Source organism: Colletotrichum acutatum (assembly GCF_030867785.1).
Source record: "Colletotrichum acutatum strain CBS 112980 chromosome Unknown BDZ83scaffold_5, whole genome shotgun sequence".
Taxonomy (NCBI): Eukaryota; Fungi; Ascomycota; class Sordariomycetes; order Glomerellales; family Glomerellaceae; genus Colletotrichum; species Colletotrichum acutatum.
Window position 1 is genome coordinate 746,059 of NW_026848999.1, and position 18,909 is coordinate 764,967.

The 18,909-nt window shown below is 54.3% G+C and overlaps 5 protein-coding genes across 5 annotated transcripts; 3 read left to right on the forward strand and 2 right to left on the reverse strand.

Moving 5' to 3' along the window:
• Positions 1-128: 128 nt before the first annotated feature.
• BDZ83DRAFT_565913 (ALG8 glycosyltransferase family ALG6) lies at positions 129-1,989 on the forward strand (the record flags this gene model as incomplete). Its single annotated transcript, XM_060503813.1, has 2 exons — positions 129-384; positions 449-1,989. The coding sequence occupies 2 exons, from the start codon at positions 129-131 to the stop codon at positions 1,987-1,989; spliced, it is 1,797 nt and encodes a 598-aa protein (XP_060370957.1).
• Positions 1,990-2,325: 336 nt separating this feature from the next.
• Positions 2,326-5,267, reverse strand: BDZ83DRAFT_646784 (WD domain-containing protein; the record flags this gene model as incomplete). Its single annotated transcript, XM_060510011.1, has 2 exons — positions 2,326-5,191; positions 5,251-5,267. The coding sequence occupies 2 exons, from the start codon at positions 5,265-5,267 to the stop codon at positions 2,326-2,328; spliced, it is 2,883 nt and encodes a 960-aa protein (XP_060370958.1).
• Positions 5,268-5,591: 324 nt separating this feature from the next.
• BDZ83DRAFT_565778 (Arp2/3 complex) lies at positions 5,592-6,769 on the forward strand (the record flags this gene model as incomplete). The annotated part of the gene is made up of 5 exons (XM_060503793.1): positions 5,592-5,653; positions 5,713-5,954; positions 6,008-6,430; positions 6,487-6,636; positions 6,687-6,769. 5 exons carry the CDS (start codon positions 5,592-5,594, stop codon positions 6,767-6,769), a joined length of 960 nt encoding a protein of 319 aa, XP_060370959.1.
• A 1,450-nt stretch (positions 6,770-8,219) lies between these two features.
• On the reverse strand, positions 8,220-8,542 carry BDZ83DRAFT_601065 (uncharacterized protein). Its single transcript, XM_060507074.1, has one exon. The coding sequence runs from the start codon at positions 8,454-8,456 to the stop codon at positions 8,262-8,264; it is 195 nt and encodes a 64-aa protein (XP_060370960.1). The 5' UTR covers positions 8,457-8,542; the 3' UTR covers positions 8,220-8,261.
• A 3,316-nt stretch (positions 8,543-11,858) lies between these two features.
• Positions 11,859-15,609, forward strand: BDZ83DRAFT_747216 (cellular morphogenesis protein; the record flags this gene model as incomplete). Its single annotated transcript, XM_060513399.1, has 2 exons — positions 11,859-15,324; positions 15,377-15,609. The coding sequence occupies 2 exons, from the start codon at positions 11,859-11,861 to the stop codon at positions 15,607-15,609; spliced, it is 3,699 nt and encodes a 1,232-aa protein (XP_060370961.1).
• Between the last annotated feature and the right edge of the window lie 3,300 nt (positions 15,610-18,909).

An 18,909-nucleotide genomic window follows, 5' to 3' on the forward strand; every position in this document is an offset into this window, starting at 1 on the left:
CAGCGAACCTCCCACTGCCACCACGACCTTGACAAAGCCAATTCGCCGTCTCCAGGCAATTTTTCACCCCCTTCTGGCACCTCATGCCGTATACTGTGAACCGACTGGATACCGACTGAGCTGCCATCATGATCAGTCCATCTCCCCACAAACCCCGGCGCAGAGGCGGCAAGAAGACCAACGGTGGAAATGGCACCGGCAGCAGTACACCCGCCGTGGAAAGCCACCTCGCCAAGAAGGAGGCTCTGGTCAAGGCCCCAATCTTCCCTCTGGCTTCGTTTCTGTGGCCAGCTCGAGGCTCCGTATCGCAATGGGAGGTTCTTCCATTGATCCTCATGGTGGTTGGCCTGTTTAGATGGGCAGCTGGCCTCTGGGGATACTCTGGTAAATGCGCTCTGGAACACCGCTGAGAATTGACAGCTCTTGCTAACCATGCCCCTCATCTTAGGTTTCCAAAGACCACCCATGTTCGGAGACTACGAGGCGCAAAGACACTGGATGGAGATCACAACACAAATTCCCGTCTCGCAGTGGTACTTCCACGACCTGCAGTGGTGGGGTCTCGACTACCCGCCCCTGACGGCATATCATAGTTGGCTCTGCGGCAAGGTTGGGGCCTTCATCGACCCTACTTGGTTCGAGCTATATACCTCGCGAGGATCCGACGACCCGGCTCTGAAGATATTCATGCGCGCCACGGTCATTGTCTCCGAGTACCTCGTATACATCCCCGCCGCCGTCATCTTCGTGCGACGCTTCTCTAGACACAGCAATGTGCCGACATGGACCGCTTGGATGGCGCTCGTCGCAATCTTGATGCAGCCCGCTACGATTCTTATCGACCACGTTCACTTTCAGTACAACACTGTCATGCTTGGACTCGTCCTGGCGAGCATGTCGAGTATGCTGGCTGGCCGCTATCTCTGGTCTGCAGTCTTCTTCGTCGCCGCCCTTGGCTTCAAGCAGATGGCCCTCTACTATGCCTTCTCCGTCTTTGCGTTCCTCCTGGGCAGCTGCGTTTTCCCCCTGAAGCCGGGCCGCTTCATCGGCATCGCCCTGGTGACCGTCGCGGCTTTTGCGCTTCTGCTTCTGCCCCTCGTGTTGGGCACTCTCTACGACGCTCATCGAGGCATCGACGCGCGGCCTGACTATGAGGGGCCGCCGCCTGCCTTGCCCCTATTCCCGTGGCTGATCGATGTCCTCGATACCAACGCCATCTACTACCCAGTCGTCGAGCAATTGGTGCAGATGGTTCATCGTATCTTCCCCTTCGCGCGCGGTCTCTTCGAAGACAAGGTCGCCAACTTCTGGTGTGCCGCCAACGTCGTCATCAAGCTTCGCAACTACCCTCCCGAGCTTCTCCAGCGAGGCGCACTTGTGGCCACATTGGCCTCGATCATTCCGCCCAACCTGATTCTGTTCTTCCGTCCGCGCAAATCACTTCTTCCCCTGGCCTTCGCAACTACGGGATGGGGGTTCTTTCTCTTCAGCTACCAAGTACACGAGAAGAGTGCGCTACTCCCTCTCATGCCCATGACCATGCTTCTAGCCGGTAAGCATGGACTGTCGCGAGACATTCGGGCTTGGGTCGGATTTGCCAACGTCTTGGGCGTGTGGACGATGTTTCCCCTCCTTAAGCGGGTGGACCTCAGCGTCCCGTACGCCGTCCTGACATTGCTGTGGGCATACCTGCTTGGTCTCCCACCAACGTCTCTGAGTGCCTACTTCCAAGAGGACCACGGCAAACTGCGCCAGTGGACAACATTCCTGCTTCATGGTGCGTTCTACGTTGCCATGATTGCGTGGCATGTAGTCGAGAGAGTCGTGGTGCCGCCCATTGACAAGCCCGATCTCTGGGTTGTCGCAAACGTGGGTGTCGGTGCGGTGGGATTCAGCATTTGCTACCTCTGGTGTCTGTTGCAATTGATTGTGCAGAGTGACATTCTGCCAACGAGAAGAGGCGCGAAGAACAAGGCAAAGAGCTTGTAGAGAAGGGTCGACTAGCAATGGTCTTGTACATGACAGACGGACGACTTTCTTGAGGAAGAGAGCTCATGTAATAACAGCACGCATTTCAGAAAAGACAAATGAGCATCGGAAAAGCAAGGTTTTTGGTTTGATAAATTGGGGTGAATAGTACATAAAAAACACTTTTAAAGGCCGAAAACGATGCTATTCTACCACCTGGCGATGCACCTCGATATCTAGGAAGAACAGAATGAAAACAGGGAATCTCATGTTTTATCAACAATCGCCTAGTCCTGACTGACTTTGTATCTTTCTCAGAGGCTACAGTTATGATGATGTCCGTCCGGGGTTTGAGAATCACGAAACCTGCACAAACGCCCTCTTCTTGACAGCCCGGCTCTCATCGCCATCCTCCCAATTCTCGTCAACGTAGTCCTTGACACTCTTCTCCTGGAGCTGCATACCGACGACCTTGAGCGCGGCAATGTTGAAGCCCATCTCGTCCTTTTGGCGCTTCAGCGCGGCGCGCAGATTGGCGCGGATGCCGTCGAGCATGCTGCGCATGGTGCGGCTGGCGACGATCTGGCGGTGGTGCGTCTTGAGCATGAAGAAGAGGATGCGGCAGGTCAGCGGGATATTCATGGAGCGCTGGGCAAAGACGTTGAGGAAGGTGAAGAGCATGGGCACGCTGGCGAAGGGCAGCACGAGGAGGGCGTCGTGGAGGGCCGAGGCCTTGATGCGGCCCAGCACGCTCATGACGTAGGCCTCGGCCGTGATGTTGCCGAGGGCGACGAAGATGGGGTTGCGCTGGGGCGCCGGCGCAGACGGGTTCGTCATTTTGGCATCCTCCCATTCCTGGAGGAGGTTCAGGTCGGCGATGGCGATCTCGAGGGCCTCGGCGATGCGTTCTCCGGCCATGAGGGTCTCGACGGTCTGCTTGGAGGCGGCGCCGACCTCGCCTTCCTGGTCTTCGGCGTCCGGGTCGCGCTCGAGCGAGGTGGTGAGGGTCTTTTCGTAGAGCTCCTCGATTTCCCTTTCGCGCTCTTCTTCGAGGAAGATTTGCTCGTCCGTCTCGTCCCAGACGCGGATGGACTTGTCGTGGCCCGCCGTGACGAGGAAGTTGCCCGTGTGGCCGACGGCCATGGCCCAGACCTCGCCGTGGTGGCCGTCGAGGCGCTGGATCTGCTCAAACTTGTCGCCGTCCCAGTACTTGATGACGCGGTCCTTTGAGCTGCTGAAGAAGTGGTGGCCGTTGCCGTCCGAGTTGTGGGGGACGAAGGCGACCTGCAGGATCGAGTCCTGGTGGCCAAAGAGGGCCTTGTGGCAGTCGCCAAAGTCGAGGCCCCATATCCTAATGTTCTTGTCGGCGGAGCTGGTGACGATGAGCTTGCTGTCGTACGAGATGTCCATGCTCAGCACCGGGAGCTTGTGGCCGTAGAGGTTGAGGTAGAGCTTCAGGCTGTCGGTGAAGAAGACCTTGACGGTGTTGTCGAGGAGGGAGACGGCGATGTACTTGGCATCGGGAGAGTATCTCACGCAGAGGATGTCGTCGGACACCTTGAGTGTTTTTGACTGGACGAGCTTCAGTTTAGGTGTCGTGCGCGTGGTGCCCAGAACCGGCTCCTGGACAATCTTAAAGTCCCAAAACTTGGCTGACTTGTCGGCACTACCCGATGCCACCGATTTGCCGTCGGGGTGAACTTGTAATGACCAGATGGCCCCTTCGTGCGCCGAGACGCTGTCCAAAAGACTCGCAGACGCGACATCAAAGAGCTCGAGCTCTCCCGTCTTCGTTCCGACCACGACTACCTTGTCTCCGGGCAGGAACGCGCAGCAAAGAGCGTACCCGCACTCAAAGGTGCGGATGCAGGCCTGCGTCTTGATGTTCCAGACCTTCAGACTTCCGTTGGCAGCCGTCGCCAACATCTTGTCGTCAGAGCTGAGCGACACAGCGCGGATATCTGTCCTGTGTCCGGGGAGCTCCACGGCCAGCGACCGCGTGTAGTCGGGCACATCCTCCTTCTTCGACTTAGAGCCTTCTTTCGTGGGTATGCTGTAGTATTCGAGTTGGTTGTTTGTCGTCCCCGCCAGCAAGTGTATTTCCTTGCTCCCGCCATTGACCGCCCAGTCGACCGACCGCACCTTGCCGCCCGTCCGGACAATCACGTACTGAACGAAAAAGTCGCTAGCCTCCGCGGTGGAGATGTCTTCTGCCTGATCCTCACCCTCGGCCGCAGCATCGGCCTCCCCTTTCCCTTCTTTGCTGGCCTTTTCACGTCTTCTTCTCCTCTTGCGAGCCAGGGACTTCTTGACCTCTGCCTCCGATCTTATGCGCCACACCTCGACGGCCTTTTCCACGCCGTGGACTGCGAAGTAGTCTCGGCGGGGGTGAAAAACTAGCTCGATAGCCTTGTCCTTATGCTGACGGAACAAGGTCCCTCTGTCGTGGAGGAATTTCGTATTTTGCGGAGCGTCGACTTGACCCTTCAAAGCGGCGAGTCCTGTCGTGTCCAGGAACCACACCTTCAGCTCTCCGTCGTTTCCGGCCGTGATGCAACCGCTGTAGTCAGGGGAGAGTCCCAATGCCCAGCATTCGCCGTTCGTCTGTGCGATGTGTGTCTCGATGCAATGCCTCGAGGACAAGTCCCAGAGCTTGATCAGGGAGTCCTTGCCGGTTGTAAGAAGGTAGCCCTCTGCTGACGGGTCGTTGTCCAACATTGCCGTGTTCTCCTCATCTTCGACTTGCCCCTCCGGCTCGACGAATTGCAGTCCTGTGATCTGATCCTTGTGTCCTCTCAACTTGAACTGGCCGACCTCAGCCACAAGATCCCAGATAATGACATCCGTATCGCGGGAGCCACTGGCCAATCGCACGCCCGACTTGTCGAACGCCAGTGTCGTAATCGCCGACTTGTGTCCGTTGAAGTTGACAATAATCGTGGCGATCTTGCTATCCCATAACCGAATGCTTCCATCTTCGTATCCGACCGCGAAAATATCTGTGTCGACTTTGCTCTGCACGATCGCAGTAACGGGTACCGTGTTTCGTTCGTCTCGCCACCTGCTGAGGAGCTCGCCCTTCTTGATATCCCAGCACAAGACATCCTCGTTCGCGGCTACGATTGCCTGGCCGGCGCCGTTGCCAGCTCTGCCTTGGGGAGCCCAGGCGAGGTTTGCTGTGTTGGATGCGACAACGCCGAAAGACTTGCTATGCTCGTACTTCCTGCGGGAAAACAAGTGTCAGAGACAATCTCAAAGTCCTCAACAAATACGAAACCTTACAAGTATGATTTAACCATTTTGGCGGAATTTCTGACGCCCAAAAAGTCCTTTGTCAATGGCTCCTAGAATGCGACGAGAAAACCAATCGTCAAAATCTCGAACCTCCCACCTTCCAATCTTTCAAAAAGTTTCCCTCACCTTATCGATAAGACCAGAAGATAAGTGGAGAGCGACCGATAGTGCCGAAGTATATCCGCAATCAATGGTCCCGCATGAGCATCACAGCCACAGAAGCTCCGACAGCGACCTCCACGTCAGGCGGGCCCCACCACGAGGCATCATCAGCATCCAACGACGCAACAACATCACAGGAGACGTACGGACAATTGGTTGCAGACAATATGCTTCTCCTCGACTATCAGAATGTTCTGATTCAATCGGTCCTCACCGAGAGATTCTCTGGGTATGTTGATGAGAACCATTGTAGCCCATGTTCGGCTAGCTTGCTAACTTCCAAGGCAGTGCCCCTCCTGCGCACATCGACCAGACCGTCTCCGATTTCGACGGCGTCATCTACCACATCTCGACCCCCGAGACGAAGACCAAGATTCAGCTTTCGATTCAAATAAGGTGCTACAAGGACTTGGTCAAGTACGGCGCAGAGCAGGTGCTGCAGAGAGAATATGGACAGTATGTGGTGCCGCCGGAACCCGGCTACGACTTCTCGGTATTGATCGATTTGGAGAACCTCCCGGAGGAGAAGGGTTTGTTATCCTGCAGTGATACCGGGCGATAATTGGGCTGACGGAACATGCAGAAGAGAAGGATGCGCTGATCATGAAGATGGCGCTGCTGAAGCGTAACGCCATGGCTGCACCTTTCGAGGCCGCTTACGAGGAGCACTACAAGCTGAAGGAGGAGGCATCTAAGTACACGTCTGAGGAGGCCCCGCAAGGCGTCCGCGAGGGCGGCGAGGTTATGGCTATCCACTACCGCGAGGAGGAGGCTATCTACGTCAAGGCCAGCCACGACCGTGTCACGGTTATCTTCAGCACGATCTTCCGCGAGGAAACCGATCGTGTCTTTGGCAGGATCTTTATTCAAGAATTCGTCGATGCCCGTCGGCGAGCTATCCAGAACGCTCCCCAGGTGCTCTTCAGGAACGACCCCCCCTTGGAGCTCCAGGGAGTCCCAGGCGTTAGAGATACCGGAACCGGCGAGATCGGATACGTTACCTTTGGTAAGTGTTTCTACCCAAAATGTGTTTATGGATTTGCCATTGACTTTTTGTGATAGTGCTTTTCCCTCGCCACCTTACACCACAAAGAATGCCGGACTGCATCTCCCACATCCAAACTTTCCGCGACTACTTTCACTACCACATCAAGGCATCGAAGGCGTACATTCACTCACGAATGCGCAAGAGAACTGCCGACTTCCTCCAAGGTATGATGCAGGTCGATCTCGGGGTGAATCTTTCAACTAATGCCACGCAGTTCTTCGCCGCGCAAGACCCGATAGTGAAGAGAAGGAACGGAAGACGGCAAGCGGTCGCACTTTCAAGGTCCAGGGAGCGTAGGCTAGTTAGGAAGCGTGCTCGCCGTATCCCCGAAATACGCAGCACACGAATCGGTGAGAGGGACTCGCTGGATAGTCCCCTTGAAGATATGTCCAGAGCGGAGACATTTCGAAGCTGTATAAGCAAATGCGATAACACGAGTTCCCGCCCACAGCTGAAAGCGATAGCAAGCCGAGAGGTTTTCTGGCACCTTAGTAGAAGAAGAAAAAAGACTTTCATGACCACTAGCCCTGCAGACTATACCTTATCCTCGGAATACTCCTGATGAAAACCGGAAGCAGCTTGGCAGTAATGAAATCGGGAGCGATTCTGAGCTGGTGAGCCGATCATCGGCCTCGAGGCGTGGACGGGCCTTTTCGAGGTAGGGCGATGAGACGGAGATGGAGAAACCTTTTGCAGATGATGCGCAAACTGCAGCCGGGACGGGGCCACCGGGAAGGGGGTGGGAAAGCTGGTGACGGTGTTTTGACGGCGGTGCATCCATGGAACATTAATGGCGGCGGTTGCTTGATGTGCCGGATCGACGTCTCCACCCCAACGCTAACACCGGCGCCCGATGGGAAAGGTTCCCACCTCAAGTCTTCCCAAGTGCCTACGGAGTACAGTAGTGTTAGTTGCATACGAATGGAGACCAGGGCTGATCCGTGTACGCAGTATGTTGTACATGAATGCATTGTTGACGGCCAAACCGGGATTGTTCATGTGAACAATCATGAATCAAGCCGGCCATACCCTAATATGTATGGGAATTTGTTCGTGGCTTTACTGCCGGCCGTCCGATGTGTGGATGCTGCCACGGCGAGAAAGTCGAAATATTCGAACTAGGCATGCGTATAGAGAACCTGATGTTTGGATGAACGAAGGGGGGGATGTAACATGTGGTACCCCTATCTGTATCCATAGGTATATGGCGTGGCTCTCTGCATAAGAAGAGTCTATCTATTGCTCTTAGGGGACCATCGTTCGTTCCTCTCAAGCACGTAATCCAGGTCGCATAAAGCTGTTTCCTCGTGGAAGGAAGAGATTGGGTTGTTTCGTTTGTGTGGCGAGGTTTTTTGGATTGTGTAATTCACAAGGTAGTGAGTGAGTGGGCTTTCGACACCGCGCATAATGGTGAACTAAAGTGGTTTCTTTTGGAAGAGGGGACCCGATACGTGGGTGGGCGGGCAAACGCGCCGGACAGAGAGGGCGTTCCATTCTCCTTTTCTGCCTTGGGTTTTCCGCGATTCGCGTTCGTTGGAACTTATCCTCCACTTTGAGCACTGCCCACTGCGTTCCTTATGCTAGGTAGTTCGGTTTCCTACGTTTCCCTGCTTTGCGCCGTCCACAATCGGACCGTGGCAATTGTTTCCCTCGAAGGAATGGACGGGGTCAATCTTCAAGATACGGAAGCCGTAGTACACAATGAACGAAAGAAGGATGAGCCAATCGATGCATCGTGAGCAATTTGTATGCACTTTATTATGCAGCAGAGGTTGCGATGACAGTTCAATCAATTGGAGAGTGGACGGCTCAGGCCGGGATATCCCCCACCGAGGAATGGGCTGTGAGACCAGCTGGGTTTGAAGATGGGGCGCCGCGGGCCCCCTCGTCCAGTCGTCACGGTCACCTCGGACGACACTGCAAACTGGGAGGAGGGCTTGATGATCCATGCCGCGACGCCGGATCCCCCCCCCCCCTTCGTCATTCTCTAATCCGCACGCTACGGACAGAGCAGGGCAGTCTTTCTCTTCCGCGTCTCTGGGGCGATAATTTACTCGGTGTGAGTTTGTATGTACGCAATACTGATGCTTTGCCTCCCCCGAGTCCTGTCCCCCCCCCCCCCCCCCAAGAAGGAAGGACCTGACCCCTTGAAACTCTCACGAGGTATCCCCATGCACACCGTGGACGGCCAAGTGCGGAAGCCTGAGAGGATGTCCGACTGACTGGATGACAAGCCCTCGGGGCTGCCATCGCATCGCATGGCATCTTTTTTAGCTGAGGTGTGCACGGGACAATAATGCAAGGAACGGCCGGCGCGGAAGGAGGGTTGAAAAACTTGAGACGGATGTGATAGGATGATTGGGGGTTCGGGGTGATTTTGTCTGTGGGAGAAAAACCCCACGTCGCGAGCTGAGGTGGAAAGATGGAAGGGCGAGTGGTCTGCACTTGCCGCGTACCTGACGCTAAAATAAGTGAAGTATCCGTATCTATGTACGGAGTTCCATCCGTACCTGCTTGGCAGTGCCTGCAAATGCGAATGTAACTCGAGATGGGCCAGTCAGAGCACTTTGTCGCATCCAAAGCATCTTGAGCTACTTTCCTCTGGGCAGTGGAACCTCCTGGTGTCTCCTTGATTCCTAAATCCTGAGTGGACGGCGCCTCCTCGACCTTCAAGCTTCCTTCACCCCCACCTGCCGTCAGTCATCTGCCCAGGCACTTCAAGATGTGGCCCGTCTGGTCTCTGGCAGACTGGCACCACTGGCACTCTGTTGTATCGGGCGTAGCGGCAGCTGGGAACTGCTGCAGGAAGAACGTGCGCTGCTTGGGGTCTGGACCGCGGGCGGCCGTCAGAACAGCCAGACACGCCAGACTTCAAAGGTCAAACCGTCAATCATGCCCCAGATTCGGAATAGGGAGGCTGGAAAGGAGGGAGGACCCTCTGAATCTCTCCCTCTCAACGTCTTGGGGGTCCCGAACCTGCGGATGAGATATCTTGATGGGTTCGATCAAGATGTGTTTGGTCTTTTTCTGGATGGCCACGAACCCTTTTTAGGAAACGGGAGACTTTCTCGGTGACATGCTTGCAATGGAAGGGAGGATGAAAGTCTACACCTATACCTTCTTCACCTAGCATATCGCTGTTCTAAGACCAGGCCTTGCTGCTCCATACATAGTACCTAAGAAGGCTTGCCAGGTCTTTTTGTGTGGTCTGCCGCCGATACCACGACACACTGAACGACGCCGATGACCCCCCGGGCATTCTTGACATCGACCCCTGCCTGCTTAGAGCGCTTGGAGGAGCAAAGTGGTACGGATAATGTGAAAGTGGCTCCTCCCAACTGTGACCTGCAGCCTGCAGGACTGTGACTGAGGCACTTTCCTCCTCGTTGATTGCGCTGTTCTTCTTTCTCTGCCTCTCTTTTCGACGTTTGCTCCTTACGAATCCCTTTCCCCCATTCGCCCCGAGATTCCCTTCGCGGAACATCTCTGTCGCTCATTAAGCATCCTTTTCTATTCCACGGGCAGTTTTGACGTCTATCTCGTAGAATCAACATAATATCTCAACCGACGCCTTACCCAGACCGTTTTGCCATCTACCCGGCTTTTCTGCGCTCGGCCGACCACTCACGACAAACAAGGACCACGAGGGCAGAAAAAGAAAAGACAAGACCGCCTGACGCGTAGGCTCAGCGACAAGCAGTTACAGTGACTATACGACAATAAACCCTCGCCTGGAGCAGTACAGAGTATCAGTACACGGTAGACGATAGGAGGACGCCAAGAAAGGATTCGAATCGAATAGTAGAGCCGTTTGGTCAAGGGAACGGGAGAGAGAAATCGACATCTGAAGATCCCCAAAAATCCGAGATTGGGGACAGCGCTGGTCGTCCCTCTCAGAAGCATTCATTGGCCGATGTTGAACTAGAGCGATTTCTCCTCGAGACGTTTAGCTCCCGTGGCGTCACCGGCTTTTCCAACGATCGCCCTTTCTTCTCCTGATAGCTTACCTTACCTACCTTACAGAGTCAGGTAGTAGGTATTCATAAGGTACGCTACCTACGGATACTTCGTACCTGACCGACCTGGCACAGACATCTCGTGTCACGGCAAGAGGCGACACCACAGCAAGACATTTCGGCGGTCCTCTGCGGGTTTGCAAACACACAAGACAAGCACCTCATCAATCCACGTCGGCAACGTAGTACACTCATTTCTCGAAGCTTTCACACGCGACTCTTTCTCAATTTCACCTCTTGGAATCCACACCGAATCAGATTCCCGTCGATTTCCCGTCTCTATCTCTCTCGCTTTCCCCCGCTGCAACTTGCACATCCACACTTACTCCATACATGCAGTCACCCTTTTAGGGCACCTCACAATCATTCATTCTTTCCCCTTTCTTATTCAACATTCGGGTAAAACTTTCTTCTTCGCCGAGACGCCAGCCGCCGACCGACACAAAACGGTTCACTTGGTCTCTCATAAATCGTCTGCTTCATTTCACGTTAGGCGGCCTTCCTGTCATCAAGCTTGCCCCAAGCTAGTCTAAACCGACTGCCAGTCCATCCGAGCACATCTCTACCAGCAGCCGTGGAGCCGTGGCCGCGACTGCGTATCCGTACCTTACTCCGTACCTTACGGCGAGTGGAGGCACCGCTCCGCCCACAAAAAAAAAAGTGTCAGTGCTTTTGATAGGAGGTAAGTGCAACCTAAAGTCACCACCAATTTCCCTGGCGCAGGTACGAGCAGGTACAAGTCTGCAAAGTGGGGCCTGCACCTTCCATTCCAGGCCCCATCTCGTCTGGCGACTCAGCCTCTCTCTCTCCTTCCCTCTGGGCTCTGTCTCTGGCTCTGGCTCTGCGTCTGCGTCTGTGTCTGTCCGCCTCTCCACCAACAAACAACAAAACTGCGGTCGACAAAGAGCAGGGGGAAGAATAGGAAGCGCAGCTCTCACCACCTCGTCGTCGTTGCCATCAAATGGCCACAACTCAGTTCTAACCTTTTCTCTTGTCCGACAATAGAACTGGGCGACCAACTACTCTCTATTTTCTTTTCCTTCTCTACATCCGACAACAGACGCTCGTTTTCACTCCCCCGATTATTCACTAAATCCTCACCTTCTGATTCGACTCGACCCGATTCGACTCCTTCTCTCCGTTTAATTTCGCACCACCGATTCCCGACGCGCCTCCGAACCCGCGACCGATCAAACGAAGCAGCAGACATCATTCTTTTCATGGCCAGCATCCAAAATTAGATTCCTGCAAATGCGACGCGATATCCAGTCCGGTTCCCAAGCATCAAAAATTCTCAATCCAACAGCTTCGATACCCAGCATTCACAGCACCCAACTCACCACCCTCTTGCCGACTAAACAGCAATAGCAATGCGTTTAGCTCTCGGTAAGCGCCCTTCGGCGCGCCGGAGTAAGTGGACGAACCTTCTTGCAGTGGCAGCCCTCGCACCTTCCTCGGTGGCAGCAATCCAGTTCACCCCAGTTTCCGATGCGAACCTCGACCTTTCCCAGCTTGGCAGAATTGGTGTGGCAGGCGACTTCAACGGCATCTCCCTCTACCAGTTTGAGGAGCAGAATGAGAAGCCTTACAGCACAAACGGAAGCGAGTCTTTGCTTTCTCAGCTGCCCAATGGCGCCTTTGCGTCACTCATCTCGACTGATGCCTCAATTCACGACATGTGCACATTCACCCTCGACAATGGAACGATGCAGGGAGTGGTAATTGGCGGTAATTTCACGAGCTTGGATGGCACTCAGTCTCAGGGCATTGCCTTGTTCAACCCCAACACCTCCCAGATCACCCCTCTGGCCGGTCTGTCAGGTCAGGTGAACGCTCTTCTCTGCGACCAAGCTGCCAACACCGTTTACGTTGGAGGTAACTTCAGAGGCGCCAACTCAACAAATGCAATCGCCTGGTACGGCACCGATGGATGGACTAACCTTCCTTTCGCCGGTTTCAACGGCCCTGTTTCGTCCATCACCAAGGCTTCCAACGGCCACATCGTCTTTGGCGGCAGCTTCACTGGACTTGGTAACACTAGCACTCCTAGTACCCCGGATGGACAGGTAATCAACCTCTCGAGTGCCAACATTACTTCGGCCTCGAGCACCTCCACCTCTGGCTTCAGCGACCCTCGCAACATCATTTGCAAGACGGACGGAGCCGATGGCTCTGGCAATACTTGGCTGCTCCGCGACAACTCTGCTGGCTTCTGGCAGGCAAGTTTCGGCTTCGGTTTCCAGCCCACCAAGATGCGACTCTGGAACACCCACCAGGACGGTCGAGGAACCAAGACATTCCGTTTCACTGCTCTCCCTCTGGGCGGTATCTTGAACATGACCTACGTGGACCCCACAACTGGTCAGAACGCTACATGCACTAGCGAGTGCCCTCTCAGCAACAACTCGACCCTCAAGTTCCAGGACTTCCACTTTGTCAACCTCGTCGGAATGAACTCATTCAGAATCGATATTTCCGACTACTACGGATCTGGCGGTGGTCTGAATGGCATCCAACTTTTCGAGGACGACATCAACTCGTACGCCATCAACGACTTCAACTCTCCGGCCTGCGCAGACAGTGACACCAAGTCATCTGCCACCACCACCGGACCGTGGTCGACTTCTCCTTCCTTGCAGAGCAGCTCTCAGTACCTGACTGCCAAGCTATCCGGAACCGTCAGCGCAAGCTCCGCCACGGTTACCTTCCTCCCGGACCTCAAGGAGTCTGGCAACTATTCTGTCAACCTGTACACGCCCGGCTGCTTGCAAGACGGCACGTGCTCGACCCGAGCACAGGTGAACGTTACCGGCATCATGTCATCCACTGGTAGCAACAAGTTTACTACGTCCCTCTACCAGACTAACAACTTTGACAAGTACGACCAGATCTACTTCGGCTACATCGAGGCGAGCTCAGCAGACGGCTTCCGACCCAGCGTCACCCTGACTCCTTTGGCTGGGCAGAGCATTGATGAAATGACCATTGTTGCTCAGCGAGTCGGGTTCACCCTGATCAACTCGACGGGCGGTCTGAATGGCTTGTTCGACTTCGACCCTTCGTCTGCCACGGTCAACACAGATTTCAAGAGCTCCAAGATCAACCAGCTCGGGTCTTCATTCTCCTCAGGATCTGCGGTCACTAGCTTGACGACTGCTGGCGACTTGGTCATCGTTGGAGGCAATTTCACGTCATCTACTGCCCGCAATGTCATTGGTATCAACACGGCAAGCGAGGCTACTATGGCTCTCGACGGTGGTCTCAACGGCGAAGTGAAGGCGATGGAACTAAACGGCACCCAGCTTTACGTCGGTGGTGTCTTCTCCAACACGCTCGACAACGCCGTCACAGGTCTCAACAATGTCGGTGTTTATGACACCTCCGCTAACACGTGGACTGCACTTGGTGCAGGCGTCAACGGTGAAGTTTCCCACGTTGTCCCGATGTTGGTCAACATTACAAGCGACAGTGAGGCAGAGTCGGTCGTTACATTCACCGGCGACTTCAGCGAGATCAACGCCTTCGGCGACAACTCAGCTATTCAGGCTTCTGGCTTCGCCGTCTGGGTGCCCTCTCAGAAGAATTGGCTGCAGAACCTCAACGGCCCCGTCCCGGCCTTGAACGGAATCCTGACTACTGGCATTCTCGATCTTCCCGGAGGAGGATCTCTCTACGCGGGATCGATGACCTCAGCAACTATTAGCGCTAATGGTGCCGTCACCCTCGCTGAGAAGTTTGGCCAGTTCCCGGTCAAGTTCAAGTCATCTTCGACGACCTCTAGCACCGTCAGCAAGCGCGATTCTCTATCCAGTGGTAACATTACGGGTGTGGTCACCGGTGCGTTCTACACTGGAAACAACCGCAATATCACCATCCTGTGTGGCCACTTCACGGCTGTGGGCACCAACGGCAGCTCCGCCAACAACTTGGTGCTCATTGACGGGTCAAACTCAAACTCGATCACCGGCCTCGGCTCTCAGATCGAGGACAACTCAACCTTCATTGCCCTTGCGGTAACTGGCGACCTTCTCTTTGCCGGAGGCAGTGTCCGTGGTACCGTCAACAACAATGCTGTGCGAGGTATCATCTCTCTGAACCTTCAGACTGCTACCTTCAACAGCACGCAACCTCCCGGCATCAGTGGCGGGAACGCGACTGTCACATCCATCGAGGTCCGTCCCGATTCTGGCGATGTCTATGTTGCTGGTTCTTTCGAATCAGCTGGAGCGCTTGGCTGCCCAGGTGTCTGCTACTACGATACATCCTTGGCAGGTTGGAACCGTCCCGGTGTCAACCTCGAAGGCACCGGTCATTGCCTCATCTGGACCAGCAAGTCCCAGCTTGTCGCCGGTGGCAACTTCACCTTGAATGGTACCTCTCCTACCATGCTTGCCATGTACAGCCCTGATCGCCAGGCATGGTCTGCCTACCCCGGAGAGGACTCTCTGCCTGGTCCCGTCGAGGTTCTGACGGCTGGATCGAGTGATCGCAAGCAACTCTGGGTTTCCGGAACCGCGAACAACGGCTCCATCTACCTGATGAAGTACGACGGCTCCAAATGGCAATCTGCCGGAACTACTCTACTTCCCGGCACCATTGTCAACAGCATCCAGGTCTTTTCTCTGACTTCATCCCACGACAATACCGACATCCTTGACTCCAATCAAGCCTTGATGATTACTGGTTCCCTCAACGTTCCCGGCTACGGATCAGCGTCGGCTGCCATCTTCAACGGAACGACCTTCCAGCCGTATGCGCTCACCGTCAACAGCGGTAACACCGCCGGCTCGATTTCGAGAATCTTCACCGAGAACCAGGATTTCTTCTCTGACAATGGTAAGTTTTGCAAACCCGATACCTTTGAAAATACGTACTGATATCAAAGCAGATGGCCGCATGGCTCTTGGATTCATTGTCCTAATTGGTCTCGGTATCTCGCTCGCCCTCATCTTCCTCATCGTCATCGTCGGTATGGCCCTCGATCGCCTGCGCAAGAAGCGTGAGGGATACTCGCCAGCACCGACATCGATGTATGACCGTGGCGGTGGTATGAGGAAGATTCCTCCCCACGAGCTGCTCGAGTCACTCGGCAAGGGCCGTCCTGGCGCTCCGCACGTGTAGCACTTGTGAGGAACGTTTCGGTTTCGGTCTTTTATCAGGGTTTTGCTTTCCGGCGTTTGGACAGGCATGGCGTGGAAAAAGGATACCATCGCGACTCGACATCTTTCACCAATGGAGGCATAGAATTAGCTGTTGAGTCCAAGAGGGACGAAGACGGCACATATTCGACACACCACGCCAAAAACGCAGTCTTCGATAGCAGTCTACCTGGCTACGATCAATTGATATGGCACGCCGTACGATCTGACGGTAGCCTTGTGGGCCGCCTCGACTTCTCTGCATTCGATTCTTCACGACCTCACGACCTTTATTTAATGTCTACATGTTTAGTTATACCACTATGCGCGTCAAGCCGCTTTCTCTTCTCGGACACAATCAGCGAGGTTCTTTCCCAGCAACTTACTTGTACACTACAACTGGACACAGCTCCTTTTTGTTATCGAGCTGGTCGCGCGCATACACATCAAAACAACCAAACAACACCAATCACTATCAATCAGGTTTCATTTTTTCTTTCACTTTGTCGTCTCGAAATGAGACATTTTTGGAGTTTCCCAAGGTCGGATAGGAGGGATCAAGGCTTCTTCTGAACTTGGAGGTATGAGGTGGAGGAAAGAAATTCTCTTTTTTCAATTTCGGCCAATAACTCTTGGCTGAGGCTGTTTCTACCCAGCTTTGAAGACATTAGCAGTAGCTTCATGGCGGTTGAGTGCCATAGGTAGCTTAATAACCAGAATCGAACAAGGTTTACAATAACATTCCTCTTTTGCCGTCCATCGTGATCGATGCAGTCAAGTGCCCCAGCATCTTTTTCTCCTAAGGTGCTCATGAAGATGACGAGGATACGGAGAGGAATGTCATTCTGGTGTACTCTGGTGTGTACCGGTTTCCTCTCTATCCATCCCCTGATATTGTCTCATAACACTTGTCTCAGCCACGTAGGGAAAAAAAATCCTTCCCCCCCTGAAGCTGCCCCTCCGCCAGAAAATGTCTCGCCCTACGTGCCTGTACGACGTTGAAGTTATTGCCAGCACCATCATCGTCATGTCGCTTGTGAGCTTAGCTGCTTGCGTACATGTCTCTCTCTCTCTCTCTCTCTCTTGAACCCTTCGATCACCCAATCTCTCTTGCTTGGACGCTGCTTCCCTCCCTCTCCCCCTCCTCTTCCACTGCCGGTATGTCTTCGAAACTGTGTAACGCTGGCAAAGACTGGTTCATCCTAATACAGCGCCTTACACGCCCCCCACTCCTTCCTCGGTCTCGTTTTACCTACTGTATGCTAGGAGCTCTGAGTCTGGAAGCAAGACAAGTGAGTAGATGAGCGAGTGGGTGAGTGTCGGCCGGAATGGGTAGATCGTTTCGACGGGGGGGAAAGGTGGTTTCGTGTACCTATAAAGACCTTTGCGATTCACCAAACCAAAAATGTCATACCTAGTTTCGAGATGTCCGGAACTTGGGGGCTGTGAGCTATGAGCTGGAGGGTTTTGAGAGCTCGAGCTTGAGCTTGGTACTCGTGACGAGCCACAAATCACACATCACACACGCCCCGAGCAAGGAGAGGAGAAGGGAAAAAGACGTTGCGCTTATCCCAGAACAGCGAGCGAGCGAGCTCACGATATCTCGCTCACTCACGCCCGGAAACAGCATGAGCGGCCTACAAGCACGAAGCACTACACAATCACACTGTACTAGCGTGAAAAACGAAGGCTTGAGATCGTAGATGGCGGCGACTTGGGCAAGTCAACGTCTTAAAGCTTAGTCCGCTCGCGGTGTAAGTCTGCGTCTTTCCGCCCGCCTTGATGCTCTCGTGAACCACTGATGTAGGTAGGCATCCCCCCTCGGCGTTGAGATCTCCCCCGTGTCCTCGAGAGCTTGGGATGGCGTTTATTTCGTGCGGGTGAGACACTGTCTTGTACATGCGGATGATCGCCAGCTAAGGGCGTAGATTTGATTTCATCTACACAAGGATTCTTTCCTCTTCCTGAGGGTTATTGAGACGGATGTTTCCGTGCAAGTGGACTACATCTCAACACTGTAGCTCTCTATATTGTGTGTGTGTGTGTGTGTGCCTTTGGATGTGATTTGACAAGGGCTTGGGTGAGACGAAGAGGTGAGCTTCACATTGATAGCTTTCGGCCGAAGCAACCACCGCCGCCGCCCCGACCCGACGAGACATGTTGATTCTTACATCGGAAGGACACGAGAACATGGCCATACCCGAGATACTTGCAATGACTTCCTTGAAATGTACATGCAGCACCTAGATTCTGACTTCAAGGCCACAGGTAGCAGCCAAGATAGGGCTGCTGGCTGTGTGGTCTGGCAGCCACGCACTTGCACCAGGGCCCAACCTTCTGTTCTTGTCATGCTCTGCTCACTCGCTATACGCGCGAAACTCCCGAATGCGGGCATTTCTTGGGGCCCTGGCGACAAACAGCTCAGAAACATGGTAACATGGCTCTCCCAATTCTCGATATCGGGTTCTTGCCGTTGCTTGCTTTGTTGCATTAGAACCCTTCACGCAGGAAAGGCGATGCGAAAGCTGGCTGCAAGCTTCCCGATCGGGAGCACCTCCCGTCGTCGAGGCTATATTGCCTTCATCTCGGAGAGGACCCTTGGGGCCCCTCCCGTTGCCCCCCGGCAGGATCCAGAGTGATAAGAGCCAATTGCTTCAAGTTGAGGCATTACATTTCACTCGACATTTCCTTGTCTTGGATCTTGATTCTGAACTGACGATGGTGATGATGCTCGTTGAATGGGCCATGTCGGGTGGCAAAAAATAAGCAGACTAAGAAAACAAGGCCGACGGATGTCAGAAAATCTCGCAAGGGGGGTCTTGTTAACCACCAGTACGATCGATTGTAGGCACGAATTTGGATGTAGCGCGAGACAGGATGGGGACCGGGTGACGGAGACCGCACTGCAGCAAGGCAAGGTAAGGTAAGGTAGGGCGAACCTTGATGGTCTGTCCCCGTCCGTTTGCGCAAGTCCGGTTACGGGGCCGTTGGCTGATTTGAGCGGTGAAGAGGCCGGCGCCGCGGGGACTTTACAGGGACCGGGGGCGGGAGGGAGGCTGTCCTGTCCTGCTCGATGGTGAAAGTGAAGGACTCGGCGATTGGCCATGTCTGGTGGTTGGGGGGGAGGTGCCTGACTGCGACTAAGGAGAATATGCCCGGTAGTTTCGTGGTGGCAATTCAGGGTACTGCATCTGAAGGCTGGAATAGCTGCTTCCATTGGCCACGGTGACCGGTTTGTGAGTCGTTGATGGTACGCCGTACGTACTGTGCAGACTTCTGAACA